The sequence below is a fragment of the Rhodofomes roseus genome (genome assembly GCF_022264815.1).
Source record: "Rhodofomes roseus strain CIRM-BRFM 1785 chromosome Unknown C8Q71scaffold_8, whole genome shotgun sequence".
Taxonomy (NCBI): domain Eukaryota; kingdom Fungi; phylum Basidiomycota; class Agaricomycetes; order Polyporales; family Fomitopsidaceae; genus Rhodofomes; species Rhodofomes roseus.
The window spans coordinates 1,321,565-1,340,337 of record NW_025952964.1 but is presented as its reverse complement, the minus strand read 5'-3'; the positions used below and the strand labels follow the sequence as shown (position 1 = coordinate 1,340,337).

The following is an 18,773-nucleotide window of genomic DNA, read 5'->3' as shown; positions in this document are numbered from 1 at the left end:
AAGCATGTTCAGAAGAGGTTGAGCCTGTGCACGTGTGCGTGAGTGATTTCTGTTGTCGTCACTGACAGGGACAGATACTGACTTGAACGGAATGTCATACAGGTTATACGAGAGCCCTTTCAAGGGGTACTGGTCGATGCTACCGACGTACTCATCATGTCAGTTGACTGTGCGCGCGACAAACAGCTTGAGGACGTACGACAGATCAGCCGTAGTGACCTCAACGTCCAATGGCGTCTTGGCGGAGTAGGCCAGCTGGAAGGCCTTCAAGTAACTTGCATTCAGCCAGCAGTTAGATATCTTTGGGCTCTTCGCTTGCCCGTCGGCCTGCAAAGCGACGTGACTGGCGGGGTCTACAGGGACACGCGGGAACGTACTGGGATCATAAATCTCTCTACGCCTCCCGTACCGAACGTATGTTTGACCGTCGCGATGTGCGTCCCCCTGATGCTGACCTTGAGCTGTATATTCTGGAGCTCCAAAGTGGCGCTGAACGGGTTCTCTGCCGCGAAAGAAGTCAGTCGGACGATCGTGCACCACGTGACGTTGCAAAACGCACGCATCTCGAAATCGAATGTGAGTTCTCGCTTGAACACGGTGATGGCCGATATGCGAACGTTGACCTTGGTGATGAGCTTCTTGGCGAAAGCTTGGATGTGTGTCTCAATGTCAAAGCGAGGAAGGTTGAAGAGACGTCCGCAGATGGTCGTGCTGATTGCGTCCACGCCGAGTCGGATGGGGAGTTGCTGCTCTGTCATGAAGCATTTGTCCAGGAAGCTGCGAAGTTCGTCGTTGGCTGGGCTCATGGGTCGGAACTTCCATGTGATCTGGCGAGACTCGTTCTGCTGCGGAGTGACGGTGAAATCCTGACGACAATTGTGAACACGCATAACAGCGAAGATATCTTGCTGTATAATACCTTCAGGTCTGATGATCCCAGCTAGAGTGAACACGTCTATGAGCCTGTGTGATACTGATCATAGGTACCACGCAACGCACCTTGCAACTGCCGTGATGAATGCTGATGACAATGTTGGAGGTACACTTGAGGACGCATGGGTTGAGGATCCCAGCCTCAACAGTAGCAACAATGTAAGGGCCTAGATTGTCGCTGCTGCTCCCTTGGATCTTCAGGTTTCTGAGGCTGACACATTCTCGGAAGGCGTGTAGGCCTGTCATTTGACATGAATCAACAAACGACTCGGACCCGTGCAAATCTGAACAGTACCTTTGAATATGAGCTCTTTGCTCCACTTGCTGCGGTAGACGTAGCTCTTGTCCGCGTCGGACGAGCCTGAATGATAGAACCTGAACTTCTCAATCTGCAGATAGACCTGCACGTCGCTCTCGGCCATAATGGCCGCCGCAAAAGTCTTGAATCTGTGTCGAACGGACGGTGAGTCAGAGGAGCAACTACCATGGCGCACACTCACGCAGGGGTGTCTCGCGGGTGGAACTCCATGTAGATGCTCCCGGAGTCTGTCGTGAACTTCCCGTCTGCGGGGATCATCATCTCCCCGACGACTTCGCTATGATGCAATAGCAAGAGAGGTTCCGGAAACTCGAAACTATAACCGGGAGGAAGGCCTTTCCAGTCGCAATGCACCGCGAGGTAGTCTGGTTCGGCTCTGCCAGTGCAAATTCCATATGAGTAACGACGAAAGCGTACGCGAGAGATAAAATGATTGCAAAGACGTACGTTGGCTCAACGGACGACAGGGTCATGGTAGATCTGTCTTTGAAAGGAAATTCCTTGCGTTGCACGGGTGGGTATGTAGAAATCTGGGTTATGCGTGAGATACAGCACGTCAATGTGCCGTTTGAGCAACATACCTGCCATAGATTGCGTCTGTCCTTCGTGAAATTCTGGAGCGAAATCTGAATACATCGTAAATCAGTTCAGTCCAGTGTGATTTCGGAACAATTGCTTTACAGGCGTCCCGTCGCGTCCGTCATTGAGGGTCCAGGCGAGAGTGGTCATCTCTTCAGAGTGTATGCTATTGTCCGGGATGCGTCAGACAAATCCATAGCTCTCGTCCCACCTGAACGAAACCTGAACTGACCTATATACGTCAGGTCCATAGTCGTCGCCAGGAACTTCCTTGATAATCCAGGCCATGGAGGTGTTGACCCGCGTACCAAAGACCGGACTAGCGATTGCGGCATTAGGGTGTGTTGCAATGTGTAGCTTGCAGTCCTCATTCACTATCCAGAAACGATCGCCCGGAAAGCTGGTCAAACTCCACTGCGAAATAGCATTGAGTACTCGCTCATGGATGAAGGAAGATAGCCTGAGTTCCAGCACACCTGCTCCTTGGGGCCAACCGCGCCTGGAAGTTTGCAGTGAATGAACTCCTGATCGTCGCCGCTGGTCAGACTCGCACGGTTCCGATACGAAACGTTAGTGATCGTGTAAGTGCCTGATGGCAAGCTCATGGTGGTTCACTGGCGAGGGTATGCAAGAGGCTGGAGTGGCTCTCAGTGGGGGCGCGGCTGGTAGACCACAGACGGCTGAGTTTCTGATTGTTATAGGTTTTCCGCGTCCCCTCGAGGTACAGCATTCATTGAATCCGGGAACGAGTGGAGAGACAGACATGCGCTCTACACATGTCAAGCTTGTGTGTCTGGTACACAGGTCGTACGGCATTCATAGCCACGACAACCCCGAGGGTGAAGGTACGCGCTATCAAGCGTGAGGGTTCCATTATCTGCAGCCGTACTAACTGCACACACCGGACACATCGGTCAATTCGAGACTGGCCCAAATCAGGCTGAAAACCTACCGCAATTTGTGACCACTGAGTTCTGATACTGGGTAGTCCCCGTTGCTGACCAATAGGAGTTACACCCGGGCCTAGCAGTCAGGTCCTCGGACAATTACCAATCCTGCGTCAGTCTCCATTAGCGCATAGAGCGTCAGGATGATTTGAACGGATGTGCATGGCTGCAACAAGGCGTACATAGTATTCTGAGGCTAGCTCATCCCCGGCGTGAACCCCTTAGGGATTCAGACGACCTCGTTGCGATGTTGCCAGATAGAAGCCGATTCGCGTACCAGCGCCGTTCAATATTGAAAGCCTAGTTCAGGTGTAGTGTCACGGTTATCGCCTCGGAGTGGTACAACACACACGGTCAATCGTACTTCCCTACCACCGTTGATTGTTCATAGAGGAGGCGTTCGCGCGCGGCGACGAGGAGCGCCACGGCCAATGCCATGAACGTTTGAACATGCCAGTGGCACCGTGATACTTACTTACAATGCGGCTGCACGAAGCCATTAGCGATCCATCACGTGCTCCACTTCACATTTCAATGCTCGGTATGTTCAGTTTCACACTTAGTGAGTCAGGGTAGGAGGCTTAGTATGTAAGTACTACTAGTCGTCCAGGTCGTCCTTATCTCAAAACTAGACAAGAACTGCAGTTTCGCCAGGGCAGCCCCTCGATGCCACACCGAGACTCGGAGCCTGAGCCTTCCCGAACTTGGCCTTAGCTCGAGACACACAACGCGGCCATTGGTCGGATTTGTGTGTCTCGAGCTTGACCCTAGTATGAATGCACCTGAACTGCTTCTCCGAGTCGTGCGCATATCTGTACTGCCCTGGTTCTTGTGTCACTTCCATCTGCTTCCAAAACGCGCAATTGTGGCCCAAGAACAGCTTCTCTCGCCGGCATTCCATGCTGGGAGGCAGAAGCGCATCCGGGACGTGCTCCCCCCGGACCTGGTTCTCATGCATCACCAAACCGAGGCGCTGCATCTTCTCAGTACGTGTGACCCGCTGTCACGCAGGGTCCTGGATGAGTACCTCCACATCGCCGCGGTTCAAACAATATCAGTGACAAACGTTCGTCGCACCAGATTCCTTCTTTGGTTTCGCAAACGGTGCGTACCTGGCTCTTTCACCATATTTCAGCGGAAATGAACTGGACGGCGATTCCTGAGGGCGCTCGGACTAATTTCAAAGCTAGTGACGGACTCAGACGTCGGCACGCGATTTGAGACCACACAGGGCGGTGGTGTGGTAAGATTCGTGCTCCAGGCATCCACAGGTCAGTGACCAGCATCCGAACAGATGGTTTATGCGGATGCGGATGGTCTCGGCAGTGGGTGATTACGGCGGTAATGAATGTCACTCACTTAGATCTGACGCTGTTCAATGCAGTCTTCTTTGAAGTTTCCCGTCCTCAGGGTAGCCAGGTTCATCACGCGCGCATTCAATGTATACCCAGTCCTGCTAGGCGTCTGTGTATTGACCGCCGGACGTACACACGCGATGGTGTGCTGCGCGTTCTATGTGCACACTGGACACACCGGGTATAAGAGCAAGAATACGGCTGTCTCCGATAGTCATCGACGAGCCCTATCGAACCTGCTCATCGCCGCGCCATGTCAATCAGCACTGGTACATACATCATCAGGAACGTCTTCAGCAGCAACCCGCTTGCATCATTGGAACTGCCGAGAACACAGGGCGCGCAACCTATGTCCGTACTACCGTTATTCGTCGGCCAACGTTTCGCTGACTGTGTTGGCGTAGTGGAATGTGGTCAGACTTGGTAACGGCAAGTTTACCATCGAGAATGTAGAAAATGCCTCGTATGCGAACGCCGGCTCTCGTGCCGCGGTTGGGGCCACCGTTGTTGGAAGGGGCTCGTCTCAGCAAGTCATTATTGTGGAGACGAGGAAACGGGATGTATTCACGTACGAGGTTTCCGGTAGCTTGGCGCTGTGTTATTGGAAATTTCTGACCGTAGACCTCTTTTCTTTGCTCAGGCTCTCGCCGGCCGATCGCACGCTGTACTTCTGGGGCCTCGAAGACGGTGAAGAGGGTACTCCGGTACGTCGGAAACGACTGAATGCATGTATGTCTCGTCGGGCTCGCTGATGACTTGCTCGTTAGGTCACACTCGCTACGACAGCCACGGACAGTCACAACCATTGGCATTTCGAGCGCGTCAGGAACTAGGCGAGATCCCCAGTAGGATCGCTGTACAGTGGCGTGTACGAGTAGATCTGCATTGATGTCCGATAAAGTGTACAATACCAAGGCCTGCTCTATGGAACCGTGTGACATGTGTCGTCATGTGGATTGGGTGCTATGCAAAATGGCAGAGCACGCATCATATTTCCGAATCTTGAATCCAACGACCAAAGGCTAAATTGAATATAACCCTCGCCGACCGGTTGGAGTACGACATTCATTCGGAGGTTAAAAGTACTACACGTACGGTCTGAACTTTGCCAGTACTACCTCAGACAGGCTACCGCTGCATAGCGAGTCCGACTCGGAGGTCTAACTCCTCCATACTTAGCATCTCCTTGTACTTCTGGAGCCTCGAGGATGGCGAGGAGTGCTCCCCGGACGCCATCGGCGACTGCTTGACGGGCGTCCTCAAGAATTTTCATTGACTGGATTATGCTGGCAGGTCACCCTCACTTCGACGGCTACGGACAGCCACAACCGCTGGGAGGTCGAGCGCTTTGGCAGGAAATAGTAGGCCATAGGAGCACATGATAGCGCGACGTTGCGCTGAGCTTTCTGTCTGTTAGTGTTTGTGTGTACAGCAGCGAGTGTTATGGCGACGATCTGTTGACAAGATCAGATTATGCAAAACTAACGGTCGGTATCGCTCGGATTCTCAGCTAGCCGTCCCAACACGGTTGCTGCGCGAAGTGGAATATGACAGCTATGATAATAGCCTGAGGGTCATGCAACCCTCAAAATCTCTCAAGAGCGCGTCAACATACACATCAATGTATTGACAAATGTCAATAATTTCGCTATCGCGCGGACGCATACATGGGACAAATACACTTCCACTGGCATTCACGAGCTCTCGATACATAGCTTCTCCTGGCCCTCACGGGAGTACACTCGGCCCGCCGCTAGGAACCCCAGTACCTGGCCCCGAGCTCGTCGCGTCTGCCGCTGGGAGAGGCCCATCTTCCCTCGGCAACGTCCCACTCTCAGGCGGGCCGTGCTTCGTCTCGAACTCGCGGTCATTCCTTCCGGCGTTCCGCGCGGCCCCTCGGTCCGTCTCCGCGGTGCCCTCCTGCGAGGGGTATCCCTCGTACTGGCCCTGCAGTGGAAGTGTGCCACCGACGCTCGCGGTGATAGATTGGGCCCCGCCTGCGCCTGCGACGCTGGAGGGGAGATAGGTCGAGGTGCGCGGTGCGCCTGAGCCTGAGCCGAGCGTGCTTGGGTTGTCCTCGCTGCCTGGTGCGCATCCGCCGGTGCCCGAGCTCATCTGCTGCACGCCTCGTTGAGCCTCGTCCTTGTTCGCCGTCGCCATGCCTTGGAGCGCACGTAAGGCATGCGGATGACGAGTCTGGACGTGGACGTTATTGACTTACCCTTGACGACGTGACCGGCTCCTCTGTCCTCAACGATTCAGGGTTGGTGTGGCGTGAATGACAGTGACTGACACGTACTTCAGCTTCTCTGCTACGCCCCCATGAGCACCAGTGCCATTGCTCGTGTTCGTAGATGACATGCTAGAGCAATGCTACTTGTAGAGTTCGTCCTTCGGTAGGTTCTATTAGGTCGCTGCTGCGATTCAGTGTCGGAGAATGAGTTCCGTTGGTCGCGTCTGGACTGACCAGTGTTACTGGTAAGTGATTGTTACATAATACCCGGTACCCCACACGCCTCGTATGTGCATGCATACCCCTCTTTGCCGCAGTGACTCCTGCTACCCTGGAGTACATATCATAGTGACGTACGCGCTGCACCTGACCTTACTCTATGGTTGTCTGTCGATTCGGAATCGACAGACTAAGTTACCATAGAATAAGGTCAATCAACGGAGTCGAACGACAAATGACAGCAAACCACTCAATATTCATGCAGTATCGGAGTTATATGCGACACTTTCGCCTTGTTCAAATCTTGCCTTCCATATACGAGTGTTTGCGCCAAGCGATTCAGGGGACTGTCGCAGAGGTGAGTACACAATGAGTACAAGGTGAGTAGTCTCCGTTGCTGACCAAAAAGATAAGTAGTCACTAGGTTACTGGTCAGAGGCAACTCCATGATAATAACATTATAGCTAAATATTCACAAGGCCGACTAGCTCAGTTGGTTAGAGCGTGGTGCTAATATGCAACGCCAAGGTCGTCGGTTCGACCCCGGCGTTGGCCAAGTCTTTTGTTTACCGCTTCTTCCATGTTCTCCCAGTCCTACCCAAACCTTACGGCCAGCCAGTCCTCCTTTTTCTCAACTTCCACCAGTCTACCGAGTCTTTATGATGGGTCCTCTGGAACTCTTAGCCAGCAGTACTCGCACTCGACGACCGCATCCGATGTAGGATCCCCGGAGACGTTCAAGCAGAACAGCCAGCTCGCGCTGGGCCAGGTGTCGCGCGTACAGGCGTTAGCGAGGAGTGTTTTGCTGGCGACGTGAGTATCGGGCACGATTCTACCATCAGTCTAGTCGGTGACGCTTGTATTTCGCTTCTGTGTAGCCAACATGCGTATCAGACGGGCAACAATCCCATACAGACTGCAGGTGCGCGTTCCTGCTCTCGTTTCTCTCCGGCTTCGCTTGTGCTGACTTCGTGTCACATCCTGGATGTCGCAGCGGACATGGCCACCCTTCACCAGGCTCTAGAGCTCCTAGCAGCGGTCCTTCGCCAGTCGGGCGTCGGCGCGCTGCCAATGCGCCCGCGAGACCCGTCGAACGCCGCATCACAGCCCGAAGCAGACGAGGAGCGGCTCATCGCAGAGATGACGAGCGCGGTGCAGGCTCTGTTCGAGAAGAGGAAGAGGCTGGAGGAGAGCGCGGGTGTCGTGGCGAGCTTGTTGGGTGTGGAAAAGGAGGCAAGGAAGTAATGGTGAGTCGGATGCGATTGAAGGTCGGATGCGTCGAGTTGATGCTTGTGTCTGCCCAGAAGCGAGGGACTGGATTGCAGCACGGATGATCACGACACGCGAAGCTTTCGACGACGTGCACTATGTATAATATTCATTCCTCTGATCTACTAGCTATATCGTTGGTGGGACCCGTCATTTGCGAGGACAACCGCCAAGTTGAGTGACTCCGTAATTGTATCTCTCCTCCTCCTCCTCCGTCCCCCAGGCTGAGCATCTCGCTCAATGATGCGCATTGATATGAGCTCTAACCACGCCATGGGTCTTCGCGCTCAAGCGGGCCGCCACCCCCGCCAAGCTGATCACCAGATTGAGAGATGGAGTCCAGCTCCATCCATCCAGCCTCCCTCCTTCGCAAAGTCCATCATCATCCCGCAGATACCCTCCACTCCATAGCACCGACCGCCATGGCGCACCCCGACCCGTGCACCGCCGTCGCGCGCGCCGCGCTCATCCCCGACGTCCTCCCGCCGACCTTCCAGTCGTCCGTGCTGCTCACGATCTCCTACCCGAACGGCCAGGAGGTCCTCCTCGGGAACACCCTCACGGCCGAGGCCGCGCGCGAGGAGCCCGAGATCGTCTTCATGCCGCTGAGCCTCTCGCCGGAGCAGGCGGACGTCCCCGCGCCCGTCGACGCAGACGGCCAGGGCACGGATGCGCCGGTGGGGGAGGTCGCGTACACGCTCGCGATGGTCGACCCGGACGCGCCGGGCAGAGACGACCCGAGGTTCAGGTGCTTCAGACATTGGCTGGTGCGTGCGATCGCGTTCCTGCACGATCCGTTGGCCGGTGGCTGAGCGCGCGTAGATCACAGGCTTGAAGGCGCCCCCGCGCACTGCGAGCCGCACCGCAAGCCCGTATGCGCTCAAGACCGAGCCCGCAACGACGCCATACCGGCCCCCGGGGCCGCGTCCAGCTAGCGGGCTGCACCGATACAGTGAGCAGACCATCCCTTTCGTACCTGGGATGATGTTTCTGAGCGCCATGCGCAGCGTTCTTGCTATGGCAGGAACCCTCGACCACGGAGACGTTGCGCTTACCGGCCGACGCACCAGAGTACGGCGCAGCACTGGAGGAGAGGCGCAGCTGGGACCCTGTGGCATTCGGGGAGAAGTATGGACTGAAGCTTGTGGGCGCGACGTACTTCTTGCTGCAAGCGCCACCAGCTGAGGATGATTGATTTCAAGAGCGTGGACACGAAGTAGATCGTAGCATATACCAAGGCAACCAGTTACGGGGGTGCAGCTAGTATGTATTACTCCTTGATTATCCACCTCTCGGTGTAGCTCACCGCTGGAAACCGGCTGAGTGTCAATAATCGTCGCTTGAATGGCTCCTGCAGTCACCGCTGACGGCGAGGGGAAGAGGGCGTAACAGTGCATTGCCCGACGCGGTAGCAGCTGCAACGTTCTGCATCTAAGAATCAATGAATGAACTCTCTCGTGGATAGCGAATATACACACGCATCTCATCACTGGTACGCTGGCGTTTCTGCGGTCTTTTTCATTTCCGAGCGACTTCGTGGCTGCTCGATCCGCAAACGTTAAGCCGCCGTATAAGGAGCCATTTCGTCGATGCATGACATACTGTCCTTCTACCCAAACCTCCGCTGGCATCCCATTCTGGCGTCACGGTGACCTCGCAGAGTACTACGCGCGCATCTCGGGACAAGCCTAAACCAAGATTTGTGTCAGAAAATCAGGCGTGTACTAAGTACTTACTATTGACCGTCTCGCGAAAACCTTCGTACGTGCAAGTCATGGTCTGTTTTGTGACCTTTTGTCTGCGCCAATCTTGCTCCCGTTGTCCTCGTTTGTGTCGTTTGGTTGAATATGCCTGGGTCCTCCCATGCTGTCATACGCTGCAGTTGTTTACCTACCAGGAACGTATCGCTTTGTGCGACCGTCGGTGTCTATGATGCACTGGAAAAGAGCTGGATATCGAGTCCTGCATGCGCAGTGACCGCAGACGGTGCATCGGTGAGCGCTTGAGTGCTTGAGCCTGTACAGTGTACGTGAGGAGGAGGAGGAGGAGGAGGAGGAGGGGGGGATCCATTTAGCCACACACCACGCGCATACTTGCCAGATCTACAGATCTAGTAGTCGACATTTTCCGCCACAGCAAGCTTGAACTTGAACGTCGACGAACAGCGACTTGCCTCCAACAACGAACGCGATACACCGCACAATGGCACCTCCAAGACTGGCCGCATCTTCGAGCGGGAGCGAAAGCGAAGACGACGCCCCCGATACGCTCACCTTCGATTCCTCCAAGGAAGCCGCCAAGGGCGCGGAGCACGCGCTGCAGCAGCATCGGGCGGCGGAGAGGCAGAAGCGCAAGGAGCTGAACCGCGACCGCGACCGCAGGCGGAAGGAACAGGCTCAAAGCGCGACGAGGAAGGGCAAGCAGCCCGCGGGGGCGTCTGAGGAGAGCGAGGAGGAGGGGGGCGGACCGAAGAGCGAGCTGGAGGCGAGGATGGAGAGGGCGATGCAGGAGGCGGAATTGGAGTCTGACGAGGAAGACGAGGTGGGAGAGGAATGGGGCGGCATAGACGACGGAGGACACCGAGACGGCGAGAGCGACGACGAGGGCTCTTCGGATGAGGACGAGGAGGCCAGCGACGCAGAAAACTCCAACGCAACAGGCTCGGATTCAGACGCAGAGTCCGCGTCGGAACCTCCAGCCTCGAGCAAAAAGGCCCCCCGCGCGCCGACCTACCTCCCCGACCACCTCTTCAAAGCCGCCCTCTCCGCCCCCGCGTCCTCCTCCAAAAGACGGTTCGACACCGCAGACGAGCCGTCCGACCCGCGCCCGCGCAAGAAGCGCGCAAAACGGCCAGGAAAAGCCAAGGACATCGTAGCCGGGTGCGTACTGTTCACTGTGCAGGTTGGCTCATGGCTCACGTCCGGAATAGCTCGCGGACGATCCGCACTCTCGCACCCACCTCCCCGGCGGTGCCTACGACTATACCGCGCGCAATGATGCCCCCTGCGAGGGTGAACAAGTTCCTCAATCGCACGCTCAACCTGAAGGGCAAGCCCGAGACTGCCCGCGCGAAAGGTTGGGAACGCAGAGCCGGTATGTACTATCTTGTTCATGCGATGTGCGGCCGCATATTGAGCGTCGGCCTTTTAGCAAACGTCGGCGTCATGAAACGGAATGGCCCTGCAGCTAGTTTCGTTCGAAACCAGGGGTATTCATAGCCCGATGTACTTCTCGCTTTCGCTCACGGACGCATCCCACATCGTCGGATTCAGAGAAAACGCATCATAGATTCGTTCTACGAATAAGTGACACACCAGTCTGAAACATTTGTAGTCGTAAATAGGCAGTACGAGTCGTGAGTGTGCATAGGAGAGAAGCAGAGCAAACCGTGTCTACTGTACAACAACAACAGCGTGCGTGTGTGTCAAGAAAGAAACGGGAAACTCCCCTCCCCAGCACAGCAGGGAAATCGGGACCAAGAAGGTTACGGTCGTGTCGTGAATCAAGAATTCAATCGGAGACGTCAGGGTGTGGGTCTTGTTCGATAGTGTCGTGAGTGCGCCCGGATCGTGGACCGGATCGGCGGGCGCGAACGTGAACGTGAACGGCGTCAGCGTCGTGTACTCGTCATAGCACGCGTGTGTTCGTGTGAAGACTTGATGAACGTTGAAGCAAATTGCAACAGTTGCGAGTCGATGTGCGATGGCGATGGCGAGAGCGAGGTGTGTGATGCGAGCTTGGAGGGAGATAGAGCATAGAGCAATAACCATAGCATAAAGATGTCAGTCCTCGTCGCGGTCGTCGACCCCAGGAGCAGGCCGACAACATGTGGATCTTCGTGGCAGGACTGGTGATGTGTAGATTTATACGATGTGTGGATGGGGTTATGCGATTTGAGCGAAGGCTCGTGCGGGCGTCGGACGGCCGCGCTGGGGACGAGGGCGATTGATCCTGAGCGTCTCGGAGGGGCTGCGTGTATGGCATTCGTTAGCCATCTTCATGCATCCTCCCAAGTGTGCACTTACGTGATTAGCATTCCTTGACCGGCATTCTCCTTCTGACTACTAGACGACGACTTCCCTGTCTGGCGCTTCCACCCGAGCGCGTTGCGGCGAACACTCGAGGTCACCCGAGGGCGAACGGGGACCGGCGGCACGAAGCTGTCCTTGCTGATGTCCGGCCTGGACTTGTCGAACTCGACGCTGAAGGGCGTGAACGGTTTGATGACCTCCAGGGCGGGTACCGGCGACTGGTTCTTGACATTCGTGGGGACCTCGCGGAGGACGGAGAACGAAGGGGGATGCTGAGGACTGATGTGGAGCTCTGGGCTGGAGTCTACGTGGACTTGCATCGGCTTGTCAGGCGAGAATGAGGAGCGATGGTTCGGGAGCGGGTATGGCGAGGCTCTCGACGACGTCCTCGACCGAATACGCCTCGGGTGAAGATCTGAGGGCAGCGGACCGTAGTTCTTCTGTGAGTGCTCGAGCATTGCACACATACCTCCACGGTTATGAGGAGGGTAGAAGGCTGTACCCGCATGTCAGTACAGGGCATGTTGCACGTGTAAATACAAAAGTTGACTTACACTGCACGGCGAAGATGGAGAACGGAGTGTCCATCCACATTTGCTTGCTCTCGATGACGGTCTCATGCGCCTCATCCTTGAGGGCGTAGTACCTTCGCAGTGTCGTGATTCCACGCTCATCGTTCCAGTCGTTGTACATTGATTGACTGTCTTCGTCGACAATGAACACCGAGTCTCCAGGTGTAGCCATGTGCGACGAGATGGGCGACAACGCCTTTGCCGGCGAAGGTGACAGCGTGACCGAGGACTCCTCTTCGATGGTCTCGTACACGGACGAACGGGACGCTCTGGCCTGAGAAATGCGACGACGGTGTCCGGTACCACGGGCTCTTGTGCGAACTCGATTCCGCGCAATCCCACTGCTCGGGTTAGCAACATTGAGCAGGAGAGCGTTCAGTTGACCAACGTCAATACTGGATTGCGAGCCGCCAGACTGAGAGGACCCGTCAGACAAGGATAGAGGAGGTGTCTCTCCGCCTGAGCTCGCGCTGACCGTGCTTGAGCGAGAGCGGGAAGCGATATCCGGACGAGAGAAGACGGACTGTGAGCGCACTGATGCATCCGTGAGCATCAGCAATCATAACGATGACGAGACACATACGGGATGCCAGGATGTCTTCTCCATGGGCAATGAGTGCACTGTCTTCGAGGCTTTGACGCTCCAGGAGACCCTTGCGCGCCTGGATCATACGCTCTCCGCCGAACTGCTGAGAAGAAGTCGATGCAATTGAGGGCTTCTCAACCAGCTTGCTCTTATTGAGGGAACCGGGAGAGTCCTTGTTCTCTGCGTCGGGAGGCTGGAATTGCAAAACTCTTTGAGGCAAGGGTCCTGTGCTTTGCTTCGCCTTCTCGATCCTCACGCATGGGGAGCCACCGATCCGGGAGTCAGTAGAGAGACGACGTACACGAGCACCGTCGAACATCTGACAACCGTGATCAGAGACAAGGACTTGAACGAAACTGGCGCACTTACGGTGATCATTGTGTCATCCTCCTTGCCCGGATGGTGCACGCTCATGTCGCTGATCACGGACACCGGACGGAACGGTCGCCTTTGCATCTGGTCGTAATACTGCGAGTTTGATCCAGTACAGCCGAACACAGAGTCGCGCGACATCGTCGTATGGTAGTCCTCAGAATCCTCGTAGATCGATTCATCCGCCGAGGCACGCCTATCAGCAGGGACAAAGGACTCCCATGACGCGTTGCTGCGCAGGTCGCCCGCAACGCTCTCTGGAGGCGAAGCCGAGATAGCAGTAAGTGGCATGCCGTGGTCGTTGTCGAACATCTTGTCTCCCAGCCCGGGGCGCCCAAGACGACCCGCAGAGTAATCGCTCCAGACTGAGTCAACGGACTGGTCATGGCGATGACGGGCCCAAGCCGCACGTCCCCCAGAAGCACCATGCATAGCATACGACTGAGCGACGGAACTTGAGCTCATGTTGGAGTCGTTGCGCCGATGCCCGCCGAAGCTGCGGTTGTACATGCTAACTGGAGGAGCGTTTGAGGCGACCGACATCCGTGAGTCATCGCGACGATGCCCGGCGCGCCTGCTACCATGGGAGAAGGTCGTCCCCGGTGCACGGAAGTAGAAGCTTGACGCATCACTGTCGATACGCTGTCGGCGGCCTCTGTGCATGAACGAGAACGTGTCGTCGACGGACATTGACATGGAGACGTCGCCGGAAGCTGGGCGACTGAGACCGCGACTGTATCCGAAAGGATCTGGAACCCCAGCGTTGAGGACGTCGCCATAAGACGAGATGGAGGCAATACTGAACAGTGACTCATCCCGCAAGTGAGAACGACGAGCAGTTGCGCCAGGTGGTGGGTACAAGGCAGGTCGATTCGCAAACTCAAAGCCACGCCTGACCTCGTCGAATGACTCGAAACCGGCGAAGCTAGCCTCAGACTCGCGCCTAGAGTGGTCGGAGTTGCTGGCATGAGCTGCGTAAGACTGAGGATCGTAGATGACCCGGTTCGAGCTAGACTCCGAAAGGGCACGCCTTCGTGGCACTTCCACAATGTTCTCGGCTTGTGCCAGGATAGACTTCAGCACGCTATCCTCCTCAACAGTGGGCTCAGCGGCTTGGGCCATGATTGACTTGAGCACTGAACTGTCCTCCTCGACAAGAGACGACCGCGAAGCCGAATGCGTCAGGGGCGGGATGATGTCGGACAGCGTCAAGGGGCGCTCTGATTTCTCTTCCACCGTCGAGGGAACAGTCGGCTTGCCTCCGAACTTGAAGTCCACGTTGAGTTGACCATCGGATGCCATCGTGCGCATGGAGCCAGATCGCTTCGTCACGGGATAGACCCTGCATTCATCGTCGACGCCAGTGACCATATCGAATTGAATGTCGTCGGATGCATAGGAGTCGCGGTACAGATCGTCGCCAGATGGACCGTACATCGCCGAATAGTCCTCAGGGTTCGAGACACTGCGTGGTGCTATGTCCTCGGAGGGCGTCGAGCGTAGATTCGCGGGCAACGGCGGGACAGGCGGGACGTCCAAGAAATCGTTCTTGAATCCAAGCTGCTCATCCAGGCCGTAGTCAAGCCCAATCTTGGCTGGAGTCCGGAAAGCATTCTCGAGCTGCTCGACGAAGCTGCGTCGGTCAGATCCACCAGACTCATTGAGCTTCCGCAGTTCCCCAGTGAAGTCGAACGATTTCTTCGTATCGTCTTCTGCAGGCGACGTCGGGCTGCTCTCAATGTCCGCTTGGTGATCGTCCTCGTCAAAGAGCTGGAAGACGGGAACAGGCGGGAGTGATGGCGGCCTGTCTGGAATTGAATACTCCGGGAGTGCCTTGGGGAACGCGATCGCCTGAGGCGACAGGGGGCTCGCTGGCGTACTGCAGCGCGAGAATGTCTCGTCGAGACGCCGTGTGCAGTCGTCGTCGGATTGGCCAGCAATAATCACCTGCAACTCGTTGGGGATGTCAGAGTCCGGATCCCTTGGGTCAACTTGGGGCTCGTTGGACGCGCGGCCTCCCAATGTCCCACCGAGACCAAGGCCTTTCCTCGCCTCAGGCGAGATTCGGACCATGTCTTTCGAGGCCTGTTGGCGCAAGCTGAGCTCGCTGGCCTTGGTGTTCATTGTGGCCAGCGACGAGCCCTTCCTCAAATGCCTAGCATGGCGCTTGAAGACGGGCGTCGGGGATGCATCCTGGGCCAACTCCCTCAGGCCGACCTTGGACGGCCTCGAGCCAAACGTGCTCGACGACGGCGCACCATCCGCAGTAGCGATTGGGGGAGTGGCGACACGCGGAGCAGGCGATGCTGACATAGCGGGGGCGGCCTTGTTGTTCTTCGCCGGCTTGAGTGGCTGGAAGACGAAAGGCGGGTCGAGAGCAGGCGTCGGTGGGTTCGTCCGCTTGTGCGTAGGACGCGGCACAACCATACCCACAGGCTTCTTCGGCGAGACCTGCCAGTCGAGCTCGGACCAGGGAGCGATCTGCTGGCCCAAGAACCGCCTGACATCAGGGTACTGCTGAGCCATAGGCTGCACCGAGCTTGGGAACTCCTTGTTCGCCGACAGTGCGCCGAGCATCTGCGCGTACGGGCGGAGGGACTGCATCGACTCCGTCTTGCCCTTGCCCTTAAGGTCCGACTTGAGGGGGCTGCCACCGCTGGGGAGACGCCGCTTGACTGGGCTGTCCTCGAAGATACGCTGACCAGGCGACAGACGGAGCGGCGAGCCTCCGTGAGTGCTTGCTGGCGTTGCTTCCAAGTCGAGGCGGTTGATGAGCGAAGCAAGCTCATTAGTCGCAGCATCCAACATCGACAGCATAACTAGCATGAATACTCAGCGTCAGTACTTCGCCGTAATGATAGCAACATGCTCTCTCACCATCGGGGTCCTCACTGATCGGCGAAGGCCTTGGTCTCCCGAGCATTTGCTCAGACACGGGTCGCGGACGTGCTCTCTTAGCGGGCGTCTCGGACGCTACGCTCTCGACGTCGTCCGAGTGGCCGTCGGACGTTGCAGACTCCACGTTGACAACCGGCCGCTCAAATATGCTCACCTTACCACCGCTCACCGCAGATCCCGCCGACGACGTCGACAAGGGCCTACCCATCTGATCCTGGGTCTCTGGGAAGATGTCCACGAGCGCGGTTCGCCGCCTTCCGTCGCTGGTGCGCCTGCTCTCGTGGGGCCGCGTGCTGTCCTTGCTCTTCCTCTCGAGCCGCTGGAGCTCGCGCGAACTACGCATGCCCGCCTCGTCCCAGCGTACGCTAGCGACGCTGCTCGACGATGAGCCCTTGCTACGCTCGCTGATGGCGCTCGCGGTTGACGGCGGCCGAAGCGATGACCCACTGGACATAATGGACGTCGGGCGGCCTTGCGCGTTCATGATGAGGTGCGCAGAATCTACGGAGAGCCGTGCGGGAGCCTGAGGTTGCCCGACTTCCGCAGAGCCAGTCGAGGACGCGTTCGAGACCTTGCGCATCGTCGCAGTTGCAGTCGCAGTGCCCAGCCGCATCGAGGAGGGGAGGCCCAATCCAAGCGTCGATTGCTTCTTGCGCCCTAGGGTCTTAGCACCCTCCCGCAGCTGTGGGTGCGGGCTCGCCTGAGTGCTGAGTGCGCCCGCCTCGAAGCTACTGCCGGAAAGGCGCACGGTCGCCTCCTTCGCCTCTTTATCCTCCCTCCGCCTCACCGTACCCTTCGGCTCCTTCTTCTTCTCCTCATCCTTCTTCTTCTTCTCCTTCTTCTTCTTCCCCGCCTCGCTCTTCTCCTTCGTCTTCTTCGGAGCAGCCGCCTTAGTCGCGGGCTGCACGTTCTCCTGCTCACCGTTGTTGGTGAGCTGCGCCCAGCTGGCCATCCTCGCGAGGGAGCGCATCGACTTGATTGCGCGCACAGCTATTGAGCCCGTCGCGGGATTCGGCTCGGGCGCGAGCAGGCCGTTGCTGCCCTTCGACGCCTGAGATGCAGAGGTTGTGGTACGTTCTCTAGGCGCCTGGACATAGACCGTCTGCGCGGGCTGCTCGGGAGCAGGGGATGACATCTTGGAGAGCATGATACCGGAGTCGAGCGAGTTGAATCGCGCACGCGACAGGGACTGAGGGTCGTGGTCGAGCGACTTCACCGGCTCAGGGGCTGCAACAAGCTGTTAGTCCGAACGTGCCAACTCTGCTATCCTGAGGACTCACTCTTCGACCGCGGAGCCAGCTTCGCCCGCACACTCGACCCGGAATTCTCCTTCTCCTTCTCCTTCTCCTTGCCCTTGGAGTCCTTCCGCCCACGGCTAATGCTCCACCACTTCTGGTTCTCCTCCACCTTCACAGGCAGCAGCGTCTCGCCCGCCTTTCCTTCCTTCTGCGCAGCGGGAGGGACATTCGTCACCTCACCGAGCGCGCCTCCCCAACGGAGGCTATCCAGCCCCATCCGGCTCTTCTTCTTCTTCACCACCAAGATCTCCCCGAGCTCCTCGTCCTCCGCATGGTCGACGTAGATCTCGAAGCCACCGCGTCCGCTTGACGTCGAGGTGGGGTCGCCACCCACGCGGCGAACGACATCAGAGAAATCCTTGGTCGCCTTGTCCTTCAGCTTGGAGCTAGCAACGCCAGCGAGCAGCCCCAGCTTGGACTTCTTCGGTACGAGTCGCTTGCGCGGGGCCTCGGACGTGGGACGTGGGGCAAGAGGAGACGACGCCGCGAAGGGGGCGATGGATGACAGAGATGTGCTACCACTGGCGTCGGCTGCCGAGCCCGTCGCGGACGGGGTCGCAGATATCAGTCGAATTGTGGGCATGGCATGCGGAGGTGTGTCGGTCGATGGTCGGGAATGTACAGCAGACGATGAAGAGGAAGAGGAAGGGGCCGGTGCACGAGACAAGAGGGGCAACGTGTTACGCATCTTGCTTTTACTTGTTCTTGTGAGTCGTCGTGAGCGGTCTTGCGTTGAGTACAGAAACGTGAATCGTCGTTAATAACACACAGATTTTGCTGAAGATAAATCAAAGAGAAATAGAGAATACGCGCGGTGGGCGCGTCGATGTCGTGATAGTTGAGTCGAGAGCAGAGATATGTGCAGTCGTTATGAAACGTGAGATGGTGTTGATCTAGGCTCGTTGAACGCGTGGTGCTGTCCAAGTCGTCTTCGTACGAATGTCGAACTTCGTTAATTGCTGTTCTTCTTCTTTCTGTTGTTGCTAGGAGGGCTACTTGCCACTGCGGGTCCGGTATGAGCACGACGGCGAGGGCATCGAATGGCTGCATACTCACCTTGCGAATTGCGCAAGGTCGCTTTGCCAACCGGTCTCCTACACCGCACCCCGCGAACGACCGTAGAATACTAGAACTGGGAGGGTTCTGTGTACGCTGTGCTTCG

At 57.0% G+C, this 18,773-nt stretch overlaps 6 protein-coding genes and 1 non-coding gene across 7 annotated transcripts; 5 read left to right on the top strand and 2 right to left on the bottom strand.

The window, feature by feature from the left end:
* Positions 1 to 8: 8 nt before the first annotated feature.
* On the bottom strand, positions 9 to 2,436 carry C8Q71DRAFT_857156 (uncharacterized protein; the record flags this gene model as incomplete). The annotated part of the gene is made up of 14 exons (XM_047927377.1): positions 9 to 24; positions 83 to 139; positions 200 to 327; positions 378 to 502; positions 560 to 866; positions 920 to 940; positions 1,000 to 1,172; positions 1,229 to 1,380; positions 1,434 to 1,628; positions 1,700 to 1,782; positions 1,834 to 1,878; positions 1,934 to 1,997; positions 2,064 to 2,245; positions 2,308 to 2,436. 14 exons carry the CDS (start codon positions 2,434 to 2,436, stop codon positions 9 to 11), a joined length of 1,677 nt encoding a protein of 558 aa, XP_047780022.1.
* Positions 2,437 to 4,386: 1,950 nt separating this feature from the next.
* On the top strand, positions 4,387 to 4,966 carry C8Q71DRAFT_723224 (uncharacterized protein; the record flags this gene model as incomplete). The annotated part of the gene is made up of 4 exons (XM_047921575.1): positions 4,387 to 4,484; positions 4,552 to 4,701; positions 4,774 to 4,837; positions 4,901 to 4,966. 4 exons carry the CDS (start codon positions 4,387 to 4,389, stop codon positions 4,964 to 4,966), a joined length of 378 nt encoding a protein of 125 aa, XP_047780021.1.
* Positions 4,967 to 7,063: 2,097 nt separating this feature from the next.
* On the top strand, positions 7,064 to 7,141 carry C8Q71DRAFT_t62. Its single transcript has one exon. It is a non-coding gene; the product is annotated as a tRNA-Ile (tRNA).
* On the top strand, positions 7,068 to 8,008 carry C8Q71DRAFT_755456 (uncharacterized protein). The gene is made up of 4 exons (XM_047923551.1): positions 7,068 to 7,398; positions 7,464 to 7,507; positions 7,580 to 7,832; positions 7,890 to 8,008. The coding sequence occupies exons 1-3, from the start codon at positions 7,166 to 7,168 to the stop codon at positions 7,828 to 7,830; spliced, it is 528 nt and encodes a 175-aa protein (XP_047780020.1). The 5' UTR covers positions 7,068 to 7,165; the 3' UTR covers positions 7,831 to 7,832; positions 7,890 to 8,008.
* Positions 8,009 to 8,276: 268 nt separating this feature from the next.
* Positions 8,277 to 9,049, top strand: C8Q71DRAFT_796341 (PEBP-like protein; the record flags this gene model as incomplete). Its single annotated transcript, XM_047925669.1, has 3 exons — positions 8,277 to 8,621; positions 8,677 to 8,806; positions 8,862 to 9,049. The coding sequence occupies 3 exons, from the start codon at positions 8,277 to 8,279 to the stop codon at positions 9,047 to 9,049; spliced, it is 663 nt and encodes a 220-aa protein (XP_047780019.1).
* Positions 9,050 to 9,899: 850 nt separating this feature from the next.
* Positions 9,900 to 11,277, top strand: C8Q71DRAFT_571441 (uncharacterized protein). Its single transcript, XM_047919437.1, has 3 exons — positions 9,900 to 10,733; positions 10,784 to 10,947; positions 11,005 to 11,277. Exons 1-3 carry the CDS (start codon positions 10,057 to 10,059, stop codon positions 11,070 to 11,072), a joined length of 909 nt encoding a protein of 302 aa, XP_047780018.1. The 5' UTR covers positions 9,900 to 10,056; the 3' UTR covers positions 11,073 to 11,277.
* A 461-nt stretch (positions 11,278 to 11,738) lies between these two features.
* On the bottom strand, positions 11,739 to 18,475 carry C8Q71DRAFT_898946 (uncharacterized protein; the record flags this gene model as incomplete). The annotated part of the gene is made up of 7 exons (XM_047928782.1): positions 17,594 to 18,475; positions 16,293 to 17,540; positions 13,413 to 16,234; positions 13,041 to 13,362; positions 12,440 to 12,991; positions 11,880 to 12,381; positions 11,739 to 11,823 (listed from the first exon to the last, which is right to left on the bottom strand). Exons 1-7 carry the CDS (start codon positions 18,297 to 18,299, stop codon positions 11,739 to 11,741), a joined length of 6,237 nt encoding a protein of 2,078 aa, XP_047780017.1. The 5' UTR covers positions 18,300 to 18,475.
* Between the last annotated feature and the right edge of the window lie 298 nt (positions 18,476 to 18,773).